Consider the following 20,098-nt stretch of genomic DNA (forward strand, 5'->3'; position numbering starts at 1 on the left):
CAACAGAATAGATCTACCCCCAATGAAAGTATAAATCATTGTTTCATACATTTGAAACAATGAAGGTATTCCTGTTTTACATTTCTTTAGTAATGCTTACCACAATCCTGTTACTAAATTCCCTTTTCTAATTTCAAATCCCCTTCATCAGAATTTATGCAATTTATTTTCCAAACAGTCATGAGCCCAATAGCGTAGCAAGTAAACCAACTTACTACCCGTCCATTAGAGACAATACTACAATTTTAATCACAATAGCAGTTACATATAGGTTCACCTGAACAATTTTGGTCATTTCTTGTATGTCTATTACGCCGTTTCCGTCAACATCGTACATTCTAAACGCCCATTTGAGTTTCTCCTCTGGGGTTCCTGACGATGTTACGTCGATGGCCAGAAGGAATTCCTGAAAAAAAGGCTTGTCTCAGAAATGTATGTAAAGTGGGGCATGCGTGTATAGTAGAAAAACTAACTGCTGTACTACAAGTTTATTTTTTGACAAAGTACACAAGGGAACACCCATACTTTCTCAAAATATCATGATGCAATGATATCATAAGGTGAAAAAAAACCATTGACATTGAACTAGATATTTCTAAAAATATCACTAGTCAACAAATCTAAGCTTTTGCCAGCCATCTTTTACAAACAAGTTTTTTGAAATTGTCATTTATTTATTTTATTTTTGGTAACGGAGAGAAATAGCCTTACAACTAATTTTCACACCTTCCTGTGAAGGAACTGGACTGTAAAAAATTCAAAATAGTTGAAATGTAAATTTATAAACTAAAATACTTCAGTTATATTTTTCTCTTCAATGTATCATAAAATGCTCGAGCAGTTAATTTATAATGCGGTGATACCTTTCATACAAACTGTTTAAAAAAATCAATCTCAAAACTATATCCAGATGTAGCTCAATGTAATTTAAGACAGTTGGTTTATTTAATAATTTATCATATAATTCAATAAATCCAGAAGGTAAAAAGGTCTAATATCTAAATTGCCCTATGTTGTCAGAGAATTGTAACGAATGCATTAAAACTTATTTGTGTTTAATATAAACATGTTTATCATTGTTCTTGTAAATTGTAATTTGTCCTGAAAACACAAAAAAATCCTTTGTTATGATACCTGATAGCAATGAATGACAAATCACTTTATCACACTTTTCACCAATCGTAGGATAATGTAAAATAACATTTATCCATTTCATCTCATTTCAGCAATCCGATTATTAGAATAAATTTCAGCAAACCCTAAACGTAAATGCATTTATTTATTTGTTGAACCAACAAAACATGTTTCACATTATTTAGAGACATATTCACAAAACCCATGATACAGAATCAAATGGAATAAGTGGCCATAGCATATAGTCCACTTCCTTTGTTAACAGAAAGAAGATCAAACCATCAATAAATTAAATACAGTATTATAAATTACATACAAAAACAACAATATTGTATATGTATACACAAGTAAATAACAATAATTGAACAAACGAAAATAATTAGTTTCAATTCAGGTTACAAAATAATGTTATGTCTTCCTTAGCAAAATCGTCAATTAAGTCCTTGAAGGATTCAAAACTATCCTGACTTGGTTGCTAAGCCGTTAACAACCAGATTGGTGTACCGAAGCTTTAAAGTAACCAATATCAATTACGTAAGCAAATCGGGTCAACTACAATGCAAGGAGAGCGCAGCCTGGTACCCACCATTGATTTTACAAATCCTTCAATAGATTGCATGGCTCATCAATATACATAAGAGAGCTTCAACTTGGATGCAAAAACAACTACTTTTGTCGCAAATACTTGGATGCGCTTTAAATAAATTCTTTAAAAAACCTTCCTTTATAAATCCACTGGTAATTACACTTAATAAAATTATAATAAACTAAGGGAATAAATAGCATCGTTTAGAGGAAGACGTTTTTTTTTTTTTAGTATCAATCAAAATATGACTAAAGATATTTTACAAAATATTGTATCTAAGGATAGACAAATAGTTTAATGTTACTTGTTCGATTAGCACTGTGTTCTTGATACTTTACATGTGAATCTAGAAATATTCATTGGAATCTTGTTTCAATTTTTAGTACTAGTACGATACAATACTCAAACTAATAATAATTAATGAATCAAACTAATAATTAACTTAAGCCAGTTCTTCCATACTGAAGGTAAGAAAATTTATAAACTTTTGAAACTTGGAACAAATTAAACTGTTCGTTTGGCCTGTATGAAGGAAGTGTTTTAGATTAAAAAAGAAAAACATGAAGTAAAAACCTCATTTTTAAAAAACGAGAATTTGTACATTTTGATTTAAAATGACAGAAAATAGTCTTTATCCAGACAGTTTAAAACGCTTGTTTTTGTACCAAGAAACCAAAGCGTCTTTTGTAGGACGGCATTATTACACGAATGTAAACATTTGCACAGTTCTTCAAAGTGAGCCGAGATTCGAGGACGTTGAAATCTTTGTAACAAAATGTTTGTGGTTTACACGAACGTTTACATCTAATGTTATTTGGATGGAAAGTAAAGGAAGTTGGAAAAAATATTTTTATAGCTTAGTAGATTAGGTACTTAAGTTTTAAAATGAAATAATAATAATAATAATAATAATCTTTATTTGTCATATGGATACATTGGATCATCGACAAAGTCAAAATCATGATTATACATCAATCGTCAAACAAAACAAAATCAAAAACACATCCAATATTTTGAAAAAAACAATAGGGCTTAGTAACTAAAATATGTACATATGACTAAACAAAAAACAATATAAGGACCTGATAAAGCAACAGGTTAGCAGCAGGGTTATACAATCAAAGATTTATTTGGCCAGATTTGAAAAAATCGTCCAGACTATAAGAAGGGTTGTCTAATAGCCAATTATAAAACAAGGACTTGAATTTTTCTTGCGGATAAGCATCAATATTGTGTTTTAAAAGGTTATATCCTTTAGTTGATAACACTATGTGGCTCTTGCTAGTCTTACTCAGACGATGTGATTCTAACAAGGCACTATTTTTAAATCTGGTATTGTGATTATGATTATTGAATTTTAGGTGATGGGGTTTTTTTAAGATATAGTTTTAATAGTAGGGTTTAGGGTTTTAATAGTAACATAGTTTAGAAGATTATATTACTTATGACTTGGAAATACTTCATATCATATACTTATACTTGGAAATACTTATGAAATACTCTACTGTGTTAGTATTTCCAAATAATTAATATAATACAAGATTTGAAAAAAAGTAATTAAATAAATTTAAATCAATAAAAATCTAAATGAAAAAAGGAATATAAATTAATGATTTCTTTAAAAAAAGTAAAGAATGTTTGTTGTCAAAATTAGCAGTACTAAAATTTAACAATTTATATTCCAATGTAAAAATAATAAATTAATTCCACACATTTTAAAATCATAAGAAAATATTAAATTAGCTACCGGTATGTCAATACCATTTAGGGGATGAAAATTAAAATTTCAATACACAAAGACTTTGGAACTATTTACCATAGATTACCAATCAAACTGTACTGCGAGTAAAAAACATTCTACAAAGTGAAACATTTTGACAGAAAAGAGAGTCAATGTAGTGCAAACATGTAATCAAGCATGAAATGATGATAAGAAGTGTCTGAAGGGCTGTGCTGTACTGTGCAGCAAATACAGAAGGGGGTCAGTCAATAGCCGCGGGAGATGAAGCTGATAAACAAGTTGGTTTTATGAAGGTGCTGGCCTGGTTTTTAATCTCATGCAACGACCCTGATAATCAAAGCAGCCAGTGAACACGACAGGGTTGGTTACGTCAATGCTCTCACTCTCGTTAGACGATCCAAAAGTCCAAAGTTAGTTTTCCTAGAAGAAAGACCTTCGTCCAGTAGGAGATTCTTTTGTTGAAAGTGAAAATTGTTTATACAGTAGAATCTTGATAACAAGACTCTCATGGGGATTATAAAATTAGTCTGGTTATCAAGGTTGACTTCTTATTGAGGTTTGCAATAACATGTGATTAGAGGTAAAATAAATTGAAGGGGATTTGAAAAATACACTTGTTATCAAGAGTGACCAATTGAGGGTCTTCTTATCGAGGTTCCACTATTGATTAATTTTGTTACTCAAAGCAAAGAGATCACGACAACCGTTGACCCTAGCTCTCGTTGAAGCTACCAAGTTAGTTTTCGAAGAAGTAAGATGTTTGTCAAGTAGTTTCCTACAAAGAGGCTATTTGTTAAAAGTAAGAACAGTATTGTATTGCATTGTTTTACAATCAGAAATGGTAGTTACCATGGTAGAGTTGTGTACACAATCTCACTCTCGTCACAGAAAACGTACTACTATAACCCAGAATGCCAACCGCATGGTAAAAAGCATTAAGCGGTTTGAGAGAGCTTTGCCTGTCAATCCGTAGGCAGCGCCACCAGCGTTGCTATGCTATTGCCTACGGATTGACAGGCAAAGCTCTCTCAAACCGCTTAATGCTTTTTAACATGCGGTTGGCATTCTGAGTTATAGTAGTACGTTTTCTGTGCTCTTGTGGACATAGGAGTTTGTTTTCCTAGAGGAAAGATGTTCACTTTACAAAGTTTGATAACATTTTAGCATTGATTTTTCTATTGTAAGATCTACCAGTGATTGTTTGGTCCTAGAGGAAAGATTTCGTTTGAGTGGGTCTTTATAGGGGAGTTATTAATTGAAAGTGAGAAAGGTTTAGAATATATTTTTGTTTACCTCTCGTCCAGGCAACATTATTTTAGATAAAGAAATACCGGTAGGGAGTTGGCTATCCAAAAGATTTACGTTTTTTCCTAGAAGATAAAGATTGTTTTTCTATCGAGAAAATGGAATAGAGTTTTCCAGGTTTTCCTTCAAAGGATCGTTTATTTCCTAGAGAAAAGATGGTGTTTGTTTTCCTAGGGAGGGGAAAAGTTAGTTTACCTAAGATAATATTTACTTTTTTTGTTTGTTGGGGAGTTTTCATAAAGAAGTTGTGAAAACTGTTTAGGATAACTGTTATTTTCCACACGCAGAAGTGTTTACATCATTCAGCAAGTGAAATCCTGTCAATTTATTGATACATAATTTTAAAAGGTTTGACGACTGAAATAATGTTTATTTCATCTGTAAACTATTTTTAAAATCATATTATTACTACTACAATACTTTTATAATATAAGAATCTTGATGTGTTTAACAATTTTTACGGATCTATCATATTAATTCACCACCATTAATTGTATCTCGTAAGGAATAAGGTAGTTAAAATTTATTTTCTTAAGCTAATTAACATACGAGCAATTTTAAAGTTAGAATGTAATTATAAATCAAATCTATATTACCATCCTTTTATTACATACAAAGTTTTTGTTTCTTTTATCAACCAAACACTTTTTTGTCAGATATAAAAAAACCCAAACATTCAAAAAGCTATAAATTACGCACAGAGATGAATTTTCAGGGTTTTGCAACAAGATAAATAACTCTGACGGAGGTGGAGTTTAAAGAAAACACAGTGATGAAGGTGAGGCAAGGAGGCGAGGGTGGAAAGAGTCGAAGTAACAAGTGATGCCCATTAGCAGCCCTTGCCTCAAGTGAGCCGAGCTTGTCTCAGCCCCTACACAGAGCTCTGTACACCACAGTGAGAAACATCTCTACACAAGTCTGATCTTACAAAACTACCCCTACAACATGACTCTGCAAAAGATAGTCAACAGAAGTACTACTTCAGAACAGTTAGTTTGACGAGACTTAAAAAAAACTACCCCTAAACCCATTATACACCCTGACACATAGGCTATCTCTACAAGAGTCTGATCTTACAAAACTACCCCTACATCAATCTACAGCAAAAAGAGTCAACAGAGATACTACTTCAGGACATTTAGTTTGACATTTAGTAAGAGACTTAAAAAACTACCCCTACACCTATTATACACCCTGACACATAAGGTATCTCTGCACTAGTCTGATCTTACAAAACTACCTCCTACATCATGACTCTGCAAAAGAGAGTCGACAGAGATACTACTTCAGGACAGTTAGTTTGATGAGACTTCAAAAACTACCCCTAAACCCATTATACACACTGATATATATCCCTATACAATACAGATCTGTACAACACTGGTTATTAATTCAGGACAGTTTAGTTTGATGAGATTTTAAAAACTATCCCTACGTGTTGAAATGAAATCAAGATTTTAGGCAAATAATATTAAACTAAATCATGTCTGAATTCCCTTTGAATCTTGCAACAGTTTCCAATCAATTTTAATGGACACTTTTTTTGTACACAAATAAAATAACAGGTTAATTGTTGATGTAATTATAACAAACAAAATTCCAAATTCAAATTAAAGTATTTTAAAAAACAAAAACGGACACAACACAAAGTGTTTTCTTGTGTAAGTTGGTTTAGGATATATTCACACATTGAAACTAGTAAGCTTACCTTAAAATCAATATAACCGTTTTTATCCATGTCGAATGTTCGAAAAACGTGGTCGCAGAATTCTTCTGCATTCCCACTTGGAAAGAACATCTTGTACATGTCGACGAACTTGGCTGGCGTTAACCTCCCGTTAGGACAGTCTTGCTGTGAACAAAACAATCAATCAACATTTGACCACACTATTTAAAAAAAACATTTTTAAATCAGTTTAGTACGGCATATGGATTAAAAAAGTGTCCTTCATATCTAGAGTAGGATGCCATAGAAAGAATAGAAAGATTATTGACTAAAATTCTCAGGGACAATGGAGGAGAGGACCAAAGAGGAAGAAAACCTGAAGAAACAACTGAAATGTGAGAAAGAGGTGGCGGGAGATGAAGGCATTTATCATCATCATTATCATCAATAATTGATATGGGGACGCTTCATAGGTGCTAGTTCCGTAGTTTATCCCAAAATATAAGTGAAGTTTGAGTGTTTTATTACTAATTAAATGGGCTGTTTCATAAGTTAGGATCATCGAGCGGAGCTAAGCGAAGCTCTATTTGACTGGCTTCAATGGAAACTTTCGAACACTTTCATTCAATAACGGCTGAACATCTTGTAGCCAAACTTACCAAGGATTATTTCGAAAAACTTTTTTCAGGTTCAAGACGAAACATTTTTCAATTTTATCATTTGGACTTATTGGTTGTCATGATGGTTTCACAACGAAATGTGGTAACAACATTAAACATGATTTATCTCTATTTTTAGTATAAGAGGAAGGTAGGTGAGTGAGATAACATTTCAACCTGACAACCAATACAGAGGTGGGCTACACTGTTCTATATTGTTTTAACATGAAAACTGCTGCATTTGGTCTGCAAATTGTTCTACAGTGGAACATTGATAAGAAGTGGCCACTCAATAACAAGTGGCCCTTGATAACAAGTGTCATTTTCAAATACCCATGATTTTATATTGCCCTTAAATGCATGTTATTGCAAACCTCTATAAGGAGTCAACCTTGATAACAAGTCATATTTGATCATCCCCATAAGAGTCTTCTTATCAAGGTTCTACTGTAGTATATATGCATGTACAGTACATTTAGCAAGTGTTTAATTTAAAAATCCATTTTATAAAAAAAAAGAACTGTCTTCTGTGACGAAAATAGTTCAAATTTATAACAGATATTACCATGATTAGTTCAGGATTAATTTTAAAAGATAACTTACTCTAGGGATAAGCAGAATAAACTTACAAATAACAATGCTGCTGTAATGGAAGAAATTTTAATGCTAGTCCACAAGGGAATTTAATTAATCAACTGTTATGATGTTTAAAACTGGTTTTTATAATATTTTAGCTTGGCAATCCTTAAGCACAGAACTGTGGTCGCTGGGACAGATACAACATCTGCTAATTATTGTCATTAGTTAATACAAATTTATAGATATTTTTACAATCCTTAACAATAACTTATAAAAAAAAAATATGAATTAAGGTTAAAATAGGAAAATCCAGAACCACTGGGGCGGAGCCTGAAAGGATTTTTTAAATAAGAAAATGCATATATGTTAATTGGGAATGTGAGCTACCATCATGCCAAATTTCAGTTCAATCCGACCAGTAGTTAACGCATGATTTAACTTTAAAGAAACAAACAAAGACACAAAAGGTCCTCTTATAGATAAGTATATTTAATATATTATGAATTATAACATTATTGTAGATGGTAATAATCAAAAAATAAACAACCAGTAAGTAATTGGTAGCTTTGTTCGAAAGGCACAATACCAATTAGGTGTTTTTGTAATAGAAAGGCAATTAAGGCACCTTAATGAGTGACGCTTGCAAATGAAATGACAATAATTGATATACCTGATATAGTGTTGTTTGCAGTAAAATGACAATCAGTAGACATTTAGTGTATTGTGTGCAGAGTAGCTTCTAATGAAATAACATCAAATGGGGATGGAAATATTTTTCTCACTATAGTTTGTAGTTTAACGAGAATTGGGATACATTAGGCAGTGTTGCCAGTAATGAAATGAGAATTGGAGTTTGTTGGTCATGCAAATTAAACGTCAACTAGGAACCACAATTAAGGCTAACCTCAGAGCAATTCAAATCTTCTGGTTAATGGTTGTGATACAATAAACTTCAACTAAGTGAATTATGGCCTCTGAAAAGCACTGGTGGATTGTAATAATTAAATGACAATAATGGTCATAATAACTAGTAATAATTAAAAGCTGTTCCTGCTCCTTGGACTTAATTGTTTCCTAACAAAAAAATTTAATAAAAGCCACAGACATGGATAGATAAAATAAATAAATAAACAATTCTGTGTTGCCGATTTGTTATTACTGCTTCTGGCCATGTTGGATATGTACATGTCTGATAAGTAAAACATATATACATTCCACTAATATTGGTGGGGTATTACTGAAAATATAGAAAAATAAATTATAATTTTGTATTTTACATATTTTTTGTGTATCAGAAACAAGTACTATTTTATATTAACTAGAGGTCGTCCAGTAGTAAAAAAATATACCAAAAATAAGTTATGAACAGACTTCTATATTTTTATCCCAGACCGTAAATAAAACAAAGTTGGAATTTCATTCATTTGTTTTGATTTTCTGTTTATATTTTGTTGTTATTTCATCACCAGCATAGCAACCTAAAAATCCCATGTAATTGTTTTTTTTTAATTTTAAACTCTTTATTTTAAGCTTTAGTAGTGGTTATAGCGATGGTTTTCTGCCTGAAGGCCCTTGTTCAAATCCTGTCAGTCACCAATATGATTGTAACTGTGGTTCAGATGCCATCTTAGACCAATTGACCAATTAAGAAACAAAAAAAGATTATTTTTTGAGACAAAATTAAATGTACCTTCGTTGATGAACTCACTCCAATATAATCTTCAAGATCATCTCAATTTTCATTCCGTGGAAGTCAATATTGCAATGTGCCAGTACTACTCGGTAAAGATACAGACAATCGTCGAGCCCACAATACACATTTTTATTGTATAGGTTCGGGCATGATCAGATTTTTATGTCACTCCAATGTAGAACCAGCGGAGCGAACAAGATCTTAACTATTGTCCATTGACCTGGAAACTCGAGACTTGATTATAATGAAGGCGGACAAGAAACAGAATCTGATCTTCAATGGGCAGGAAAACAATCTTTGCTGAGGAGTTAGGTCGCATAACCATTTATAATACAGTTTATTTATGTCCCACCTTCACATCCTAAAGCCTCGTTTCCACTACGCGTGGTAGGGCCATACCACAGATGTTCTTGATCAGTGATCGGATCAGTGAATATGCGAACATTTGAAGACATACTGTTCCCATTACGCGTGGTAGGGCCATACCACAGATGTTCTTGATCAGTGATCGGATCAGTGAATATGCGAACATTTGAAGACATACTGTTCCCATTACGCGTGGTAGGGCCATACCACAGATGTTCTTGATCAGTGAACGGATCAGTGAATATGCGAACATTTGAAGACATACTGTTCCCATTACGCGTGGTAGGGCCAAAGTCAAAGTCAAAGTCAAAGTCAAAACATTCTTTATTCATTATAGTTTCACATTACATGAACTTGAATAGAGTCATAAGCTAAATTCAAAATTGCTTACTGCTAATTAAATACATAAAAAGAGTACTAAAATTACTTTACTTGAACTTTTAACAAAACCATGACTTTAAGGATAACAGTATTTGGAATTCAAATTAAGTTAGGCCTAACTGTTTTTTACTAATACTAAAGAATTCTGTTACTGAGTAGCAGGGAGTTCTTAAAAAATATTCCTTTAAGAGCTTCTTGAATTTATTAAATTTTGTTTCTTTTCGGATGTGAGCTGGTATAGACTGGAGAAATTTTAGCCCTATGTAAGATGCCTTTTTAGTGTAAAATTCGAGATTATGCCGAGGTAGGTTAATTTTTAATCTGGTGTTATATACTAATTGTTCTGTTGAGCTGGATGATAGTTGGATCTGTTTTGCATAAATTATTGTTTCATAAATATAAAGACTATAAACTGTTAATATTTGTAATTCACGAAAGATGCTCTTGACTGGCTCTTTCTTTTTAAGATTTTTCATCACCCTGATAGCTTTTTTCTGCTTAATTAGTACTTTATCTAAATTAGTTTTTGTTGTTGCCCCGTATAGAACAATTCCATATGAAATATGTGAATGTATTAATGAGAAATAAACAACTCTTAAAGTGTCTAAACTGCATACTCTGAACATCTGTCGCAGCGCATGGATACCGGAAGATACCTTTTTAACCACATAGTTCACATGGCCCTCCCAAGATAGATGTTTATCGATAATTAGACCAAGAAATTTTGTTTGCTTTACTTGGTTTATTCTTTCTGATTTCATGCAAATGTTTGGTTCAAAATTTTGTCTACGTTGTTTAGTGGAAAATGATATAAAATTGGATTTTTCTGTGTTAATAAGCAGATTTTTTCGGTCAAGGAATTCTTTAGTGGATAAAAGACTCTCCTGAGAAAACGTTTCAATCTGTTGTTTTGATCTTCCGGGAATAAGCACATTACAATCATCAGCAAACAGACACATAGACCCGCCGTTACCAGGAATCGCTCCCGGCATACCTCTAATATAGCAGAGAAAAAGTAGAGGCCCCAGGATCGATCCCTGCGGCACCCCATATTTCAGCGTCTGATGCTGAGATCTACATTTTTCAACGTACTTTGTGTTTGCATGCTCCACAACATAATCCAGTTCAACAAATTGGTTTCTGTTTTCTAGATATGATGTAAACCATGCAAGCTCTTTTCCATAGATTCCCATTTCTTTTAGTGAAGTCAACAATATACTATGTGACACGCTGTCAAATGCCCTACTAAGATCCAAAAAGATTCCTACAACATTTTCTCCTCTGTCAACAGCATTTATTATAGTTTCTATGAATTCAATACCAGCTGTTATTGTTGATTTGCCCTGCCGAAAGCCATGTTGTTCTTTATCAAATAGTTGATTATTTTCCAGATATTTATAGACCTGAATGTAAACAATGCGTTCAAACATTTTTGAAAAAACAGGTAAGAGAGAGATAGGGCGGTAACAGGAGGGATCAGTTTTATTACCTTTTTTAAAAATGGGAATTACTTTAGCCAATTTTAATTTTGAAGGAAAGATTCCTGAAATAAGAGAAGAGTTTATGATATGTGTTAGTGGTTTCTGGATAATGTGTATTGATTTTTTAACTATGGTGATTGGAATTTCATCAAAACCTGCAGAGTACTTGTTTTCAAAGGAAAGGACCACTTTAGTGAGGTGTTCTTCCGTTATACCATACCACCATACCACCATACCACAGATGTTCTTGATCAGTGAACGGATCAGTGAATATGCGAACATTTGAAGACATACTGTTCCCACTACGCGTGGTAGGGCCATACCACAGATGTTCTTGATCAGTGAACGGATCAGTGAATATGCGAACATTTGAAGACATACTGTTCCCACTACGCGTGGTAGGGCCATACCACAGATGTTCTTGATCAGTGAACGGATCAGTGAATATGCGAACATTTGAAGACATACTGTTCCCACTACGCGTGGTAGGGCCATACTACAGATGTTCTTGATCAGTGAACGGATCAGTGAATATGCGAACATTTGAAGACATATTGTTCCCACTACGCGTGGTAGGGCCATACCACAGATGTTCTTGATCAGTGAACGGATCAGTGAATATGCGAACATTTGAAGACATACTGTTCCCACTACGCGTGGTAGGGCCATACCACAGATGTTCTTGATCAGTGAACGGATCAGTGAATATGCGAACATTTGAAGACATACTGTTCCCACTACGCGTGGTAGGGCCATACCACAGATGTTCTTGATCAGTGAACGGATCAGTGAATATGCGAACATTTGAAGACATACTGTTCCCATTACGCGTGGTAGGGCCATACCACAGATGTTCTTGATCAGTGAACGGATCAGTGAATATGCGAACATTTGAAGACATACTGTTCCCATTACGCGTGGTAGGGCCATACCACAGATGTTCTTGATCAGTGAACGGATCAGTGAATATGCGAACATTTGAAGACATACTGTTCCCACTACGCGTGGTAGGGCCATACCACAGATGTTCTTGATCAGTGAACGGATCAGTGAATATGCGAACATTTGAAGACATACTGTTCCCACTACGCGTGGTAGGGCCATACCACAGATGTTCTTGATCAGTGAACGGATCAGTGAATATGCGAACATTTGAAGACATATTGTTCCCACTACGCGTGGTAGGGCCATACCACAGATGTTCTTGATCAGTGAACGGATCAGTGAATATGCGAACATTTGAAGACATACTGTTCCCACTACGCGTGGTAGGGCCATACCACAGATGTTCTTGATCAGTGAACGGATCAGTGAATATGCGAACATTTGAAGACATACTGTTCCCACTACGCGTGGTAGGGCCATACCACAGATGTTCATGATCAGTGAACGGATCAGTGAATATGCGAACATTTGAAGACATACAGTTCCCACTACGCGTGGTAGGGCCATACCACAGATGTTCTTGATCAGTGAACGGATCAGTGAATATGCGAACATTTGAAGACATACTGTTCCCACTACGCGTGGTAGGGCCATACCACAGATGTTCATGATCAGTGAACGGATCAGTGAATATGCGAACATTTGAAGACATACTGTTCCCACTACGCGTGGTAGGGCCATACCACAGATGTTCTTGATCAGTGAATATTCAAACATTTGAAGACATACTGTTCCCACTACGCGTGTTGGATTGTACATTTCAAGATTCGCCGATAGGCTGGGAGAACAGTGCAGAGTGCACCTCCCCCCCGCACCGAACACGAGCCACAACCCTTTGATGTTTCATAAGTTTGTTGAATTCGGGCGAGAACGATTCGGACCTAAACAAACCACCTCATACTGCTTCACGGACCACGGACGTGCTGTTCCACGACGCGTATTGATACGAGCCCTTAATCAAATCCATCCATGGAATCGCCCTACCTCGCGTCACGTGTCGTGGAAACGAGGCTTAAAACGCTACGATCCAGCCCGGAAAAATTTTACACATTACTTCAGACTAGTCCTAGAGGGTGGTATCATCATCCCAAAGAGAAAATCCATTGGTGATTGGCGGGATTTGAACCTGGGAACTACATACCCAAAGCCCCACGCCCTACCACTAGACCACCTCCCTCCCCATAATTTTATACAGTAGTTACTACCCTAGAGGTAAAGACTAACATGTACAGTCTAACTACTAAGTAAGAAATACTATACGGTATAAGACCAGACAAGTTCCTTCGTACAACATAATTTTAATGACTCATCAGTTAAAAGCTTGTGAGCTCTAAGCATATCAAGCGGCTTGTTTCAACAAAGGGGATAAAGAACAGCAGCACATTCTTTGAAGTGGTTACATGAAAACCTGCATTGAATGTTTGTCTGCCACAGAAATTCAGATTACAACTTTAAACCTAAAAGTAAACTAGTTTTTTTTTTATACTGATCTTACTAGTAACATGCATAAGGTTTTATATTTTTACTATTTAACCACTATAAAAAGAACGTACTTAAAAGCGAGTGTATCATAAAAAATTAATAAAATAACAATGAATTAGTTATTTAATTACAATTTACAGTTAATTGCAATTATATGTTATTGAGTTTCAAATTTATTTGAAAAATAAAAACAGATACCCATCATGTATGTAAATACAATATATATGCTAAGATCTTCTTAACGCCTCCTAGGTATTTTGAATTTATTTCAGTACTTTTAAATTCTGGCTAAGGTTAGTAGATTTCCAGTTTAATTCTGAAAACATAATTTTAGACACAGTTGCTTTTCATCACTAAATGAAGATTCCTCACAGTAACTTTATTGAAGACGGCAAAATGAATCAGAATGGGGTTCTAGAGAATCAGAAATAGTTGTAAGAAACAGGAGGTTCTATGTGCAGATTGTATCCGGTTTATGACATAAAAACCAAACAAACTTAAAATTAACCTTAGTATTATTAGAGGATATTATAAATCTAAAATGGCACAACGGACACTAACCTTAAAACCTTTATACCATTCTTTTATGGTGGCTTCGTCGTATCTTGTATGAGACTTGAGGAAGTCCATGTCTTCTTTGGACAGCTTGTCCTTGCTGCCAAAACACCCCATTTCTGAAAACGAGTAAAACAATTAGTTTCGATGCAAATACAGTAACAATTGTACAGTAGTAAAACTAATTTCCTACATCATGTGTTTACATTTTCAGTAGATTGACTAATTTCATTCATGGACATTTTAGACATAATATTTTAACATATTATAGAAAAAAAACGCGGATAAATTATCAGTATATTTGTGATTTTCTATTACTTTTTAATTATTAAATTAATGTTAAAAAGGAAAGAAAATTGGAAATATGATTTCCACATTAATGAAATTGTATTTACTTTTCATGAAACCAAATAAATTATTCCTAATGTTTTCGAAACTACAATATTCAGTTTGCAAATATTTTTTTTAAATATGCAAAACGAGCTAACGAAACCATGCCATTGTAAAATAAATGTAAATTTGTTTCACGGTCAACAGAAAGGAGGTTAGATAGATTGATAGATTATTGTTGATAAATTTAAATTCTGTTATGAATACCAATAAAATGCATGTCAAATCTTTGCTTTGAACAGCTATAAGATGTTACAAGAAGCACGTTACACATTGTAAAGAGTAGTCCGACTCTGAGAGACTTAAAACATTGAATATCACGAGTAATAATAAAAAAAAACAATTAATAAGATTTTACCCTATTTAAAATACTCAAATACATTTGTTTCAATTATTAAATAATCCCCTTGCCCATTCATCTTTTAAATATATGTACTCGTATTTTACATAGTAAAACATATAGTAGAGTTATCATAATTTTTTTGTATTATTAAACTATTTCAAGGTTAGATTATTATGAGTCATTAGAGGCTATCGGTCATCTTGGATGATTTCAAACAGCTGCTGAAGAGTTTATCTATCGTCCAAAAATATTTTTTCTAACACCAACCAGTTTATAATTTAAATATCTAGTATACTGTGGGATTTTAAATGTTCTTCGTAGTTTTGAATTGTTCTCCTACGGAGTCCATGGAAGCTAACGCGAAACGGCTATCTTAGATTTGCCTGTCATAAAATCAATGTTAATTTCGTTAATTTCAAACCGCCGCTGAAGAGTTATTTACCATCTCAAAATATTTTTTCAAACACCAACAAGTTTATAATTTAAATATCTAGTATACTGTGGGATTAGAAATTTTCTTTGTAGTTCTTTAATTGTTTTACGAGTTAGAACATTCAACTCCAAGGACTCTTAAGTGAGTCACAAATCATTTGTAAGGTTTGGTATAAGAAATAATCATGAAGTTTTACGAAAACCCTATAGACGATTCTGTAACATCTCTTTGGATCATTTCCCCAACTTATTGACTATACGATATTTATTTTTCAATTTACCACATAAAAGTAAGGCACAAACTAAAACTGCACATTTTTTACCAAAAAATGACGAAAATCTTGTATTTGTGCGTTGAAATCATGAAACAAACACATATCACTTCACAACAAAAGTCAGCCAAGTTTGTAGCAAGAACTTCATCATGAGACTTGCGACATAAAATGTTTAACAGCCTATCCTGCTTTACGGCTGTGTAAATATCACTGAGCTAGGGCTGAAATGAGGTTATACTCTTAATATCGACCTTTTACACCACATCATTTTTTTACATTGGCTTTTGCAAAGTTTACAGAACACTAAACAATCGAAGTTGGCGAATTTTATGAGTCTTAATATACTATAGAGGTTTGGTGTGAATTTTTTTGTTCAGCAAACTCTTTCTTAAAAAATATTTTTACAATTTCTTACTTTATTAAATTTGTTCATTTTAATGCTTGATGTTGAGGGTTTATAGTACATTGACTACGGATAATGCGGCTCTAATAACAGACAATGGTGCAAATAATACAAAATTCATACATACCCAATTTACTCTCTATAAATTTCCAAGAGAAATAAAATAGGTACATTTTTCTTATTTTTACAATACCTTAAGTCTAAAGTAGAATTTATATTAAAAATCAAACCTTATTATAAATTAAATATATTCCTCAAAATATTTATCGTTTGAACCAGCTAAATTGTTGGTTCCATACCTGGTTCATGCGGGTGTCTTTTTATTTCCTATTAATTTCTAAATATTTCACATACTCTACGACTAATAATACGATACTAAACGATCTAATAATAAACCACAGCTCATCCACTAGTTTTTAAACCAGATGCTCAAATCATGAAATCAAAACCAAAATAAGATAATAGTTATTTGTGCAACTAGTGAGAAAAGTGAGCAATTGACTCACTCGAGAGAAAGTGAGGAATGGTTTCTCGAGTGAGGCAATTGTACTTTGAACTCGAGTTGCACATTATACTTTTCCTACAATTACCATAAAACAAATAAATTGGTGAAGAAACATAACCTATTTTTACACAGAATTGAACTTTTAATATAACATTTAATGTGAAGTGACAAATACAACAGTACAACAGCTGACCAGCTGATTTACAGCTAGTGCTGCCAACGTATTTCGCGCGCATACGACGTTGCCTGCATGTTACGCGCACACTATTTTGTGCCTTCACGTTGCAAATCTGGAGTGAGACAAAGTAATTAGAGTGAGACAGTGTTAACATTGTCTCACTGATGAGCGAATTGGCCACTTTGCTTTCTCAAATCAGTGAGAGAACATGTACATTGTTAGGTAACTGTAGGAAAAAACACTTAACAGCAATCACCGTCACCAACAATAAATACATAAAGGCTTTAGATTCATTTAAAGGACAAGAGAACCTGTACTATTCTTAAGCAATGACTGTAATTACCAAGTACTTAAACAAAACTAAAAGGTAAAATTATTGAGGTAAATACTCTAATGAATATCGTAGCACAAGTTTTACAAGATGGAATCAAGTCTACTCCCAACTACTGTACAATATTTCAACACTCGTTTGTGTCGGGGACAAGAAGTGAATAAAAACGACGTCACATCGGTGTTTGGTCACCCCTTCCGCTCCCCAAGCTACTTGACAGGTATTGACTAATACATTTACATTCAAATCGCGAACATGGGGTTGAGGCGCGTGAGGTTAGAAAGCGGCCAGTGGACGTGTTGAGACGTGTTCAAAATGGCCGTCGTTCAGCGGCACGTGGGCGCATGATGTAAGTCCGATGTGACAAGCAATGACACATTTAACAGGTAACATTGGCTTTGTTGAAATGCTCGCCTTCAAATACCTATGAAGGTTGCTGGTTGGATAGTGGGTGGGATTTGGACATAGGTGCTGTTCGTCATGGGACTAAAATTTAATGATGAGTTGGAAGAAAGTTTCAAGATTAGGTATCGAAACAATTGGGCAGTTGCCCCTTAAACTAAAAAAATGCCATTGGCGGAGAAATCTTTGAAAATGAACATTATGTGTTTGTAGAGAACTTTAACTGATAGCACAGAAAACATTAGTATGTTTTCTGTGCTGATAGTTGTTACAATCGACTACTTTACCAACTAGACGAATTTTAAGTTGAGGAACCATAATATAACTCATTATGTACGTTAGTACAACAAAGTAAAACTGTTATTTGCAATAAAAATGCATAGAAGTGAATTGACTCATGGTAATAGAGTGAGGATTCGCATAAACAATTACCACTGCAGTGTATCCAATCTAATGGGCTCGTTTGAACAGTTTTTTTCCATACAACATCAAACATCGGTATTTAATCTTTAATTGTCTCTCATGGAGAGATAAACTAATCGTCACTATCCATACACATATGTATGCGAAGTAATCTAAAGATCACAGTTATGGTATATAATTTCCATGGACAAGCCAGAAGTGACAGTGCCAAAGACGTTGCCGTGGTTTTAAAGTTTACCATGAAGTTATATTTTCTCCTTGGGTTTATATTGCTCTGATATTGCATGTGGATATAACATATCCTACAGTGCAGCATAATTTTATTTTTATTTTGGAACGATTAATAAGACAGCGTAAAGACAACTTTGTTTTAACTGATAACAGTTTACTAAGTACTCAGATTCTTCGTTACCTTATGTTACTCACACCTACTTGCAGATCAGACTGTTGAAATAACAAAAACCCCGCCACGTTCCGAGTCCTCTGTTCCATTGTTTGTAAATACACCGCGTTCCACGTTCTCGCGTTCCTATGCCAATCTCGGAATGATAATAAGGAATACCAATTCTTTGATTGGGTTCCGAGTAGACACACCATATACACTCAATTACTATGTGACTAGAATCAAAGAAGCAGCTTGAGACCGCAGTCATCGGGAACAACGCCCGACTGTAGTGTAGTTTTCAATTTGTACAAACGTCTGCAAATTTCCTTATTTGCACTATTCAAAGTATCTTGTTATGGACAAAAATCACTACACAAAATATTATTGTTAGCACATCAGTTTCAGAAGCTACTAAGTATTAACAAGTACAATATAATATCTGTCTCCAATATAATATGACGAAACAGCGAATTTAATTTAGTTTGTAGATTCTTTAACCAAGTGCAGTGTGAATATTATAAATGTAATTGCACCCCTTCTTTGTCATCATTTAAACCTGTAATTCGATTATGTACAAATTATTTATCACTTAAATTCAAGATCCTCCCAGATCAAAACAAATTATTTCGTAAATTCTAAATCTTTCTCTGTAAATATATTTTGGCTCGCAAATAAAAACACATGCAAAATATATCACTTAAATTCAAAATTCTCCACTTTTAGGGCATAATTTTACGTTCTAAATCCTTCTCTGCCATAACAAATCGTCACATTAATTAAAAAAAGTCTCTGTCCATGCATATTATCACGTGAAGTCTTTCTCTATAAAAACAAAATGTCACGTAAATTTAAATTCTCTTCGATCAACACAAATTTTCACCTAAATTTAACAGCCTCCCCTGTCAAACAACTTTCACCTAAAAATTCAAACCCCTTATCTCTCAACCTAAACCACAAAATAAATCACCTTCCTCCCTTACAAAAACCGGACGAAACAATGAGGACATCTTGAGGCTTTAACACTGACACACATTAATTGGTTAGGGAGGTTAGTTTCAAATCAACAAGTTGGTGCAACTACACAATCCACTATTGTCCGTTACATGATGTACGAGAGTTGGCGACGTGTTGGCGTATACTTTATACACGCGTGTAGGGCGTGTTGGCGTATAAATGTTTTACTTCGCACGCCACCACCACTGGGTCAATAGTGTTACGGTGTTACATGCTCTCAAGCTTCACTGACCATATGTAGCACAGTGTTCAAACAAGCACGATGCATCCTCTTAATTTGTGATACACACTGGAAATATAATTAATAGAGTAATATAAAAGTAAAAGGTATAGTATTGTATTAATTTATTTTCAGCTAAAATTTATGTGGTACCATAATATAAAGTGTAGTATTTTTATGAGTATTTCATTTCAGGTAACATGCTCAGTGTACTAATGTCTACT

The 20,098-nt window shown here is 34.0% G+C and overlaps 2 protein-coding genes across 2 annotated transcripts in view; both read right to left on the minus strand.

Moving 5' to 3' along the window:
• The window catches only part of LOC128994463 (neurocalcin homolog), a 176,082-nt gene that overhangs the window by 21,763 nt on the left and 134,221 nt on the right, over positions 1-20,098 (minus strand). The gene's annotated exons all lie outside the window — the stretch shown is intronic.
• LOC128994464 (neuronal calcium sensor 2-like) overlaps positions 1-20,098 on the minus strand; it is a 97,947-nt gene that overhangs the window by 5,753 nt on the left and 72,096 nt on the right. The window contains exons 2-4 of the mRNA XM_054419040.1: positions 14,580-14,692; positions 6,475-6,618; positions 278-406 (exon numbers count right to left, since the gene is read on the minus strand). Coding sequence (XP_054275015.1) covers positions 278-406; positions 6,475-6,618; positions 14,580-14,690 — 384 coding nt within the window. The 5' untranslated portion in view covers positions 14,691-14,692. The remainder of the gene's footprint in view (positions 1-277; positions 407-6,474; positions 6,619-14,579; positions 14,693-20,098) is intronic.

This window comes from Macrosteles quadrilineatus, unplaced genomic scaffold (genome assembly GCF_028750875.1).
Source record: "Macrosteles quadrilineatus isolate MER2022 unplaced genomic scaffold, UCM_ALF_1.0 Scaffold_5__1_contigs__length_97177068, whole genome shotgun sequence".
NCBI classification, from domain to species: Eukaryota; Metazoa; Arthropoda; class Insecta; order Hemiptera; family Cicadellidae; genus Macrosteles; species Macrosteles quadrilineatus.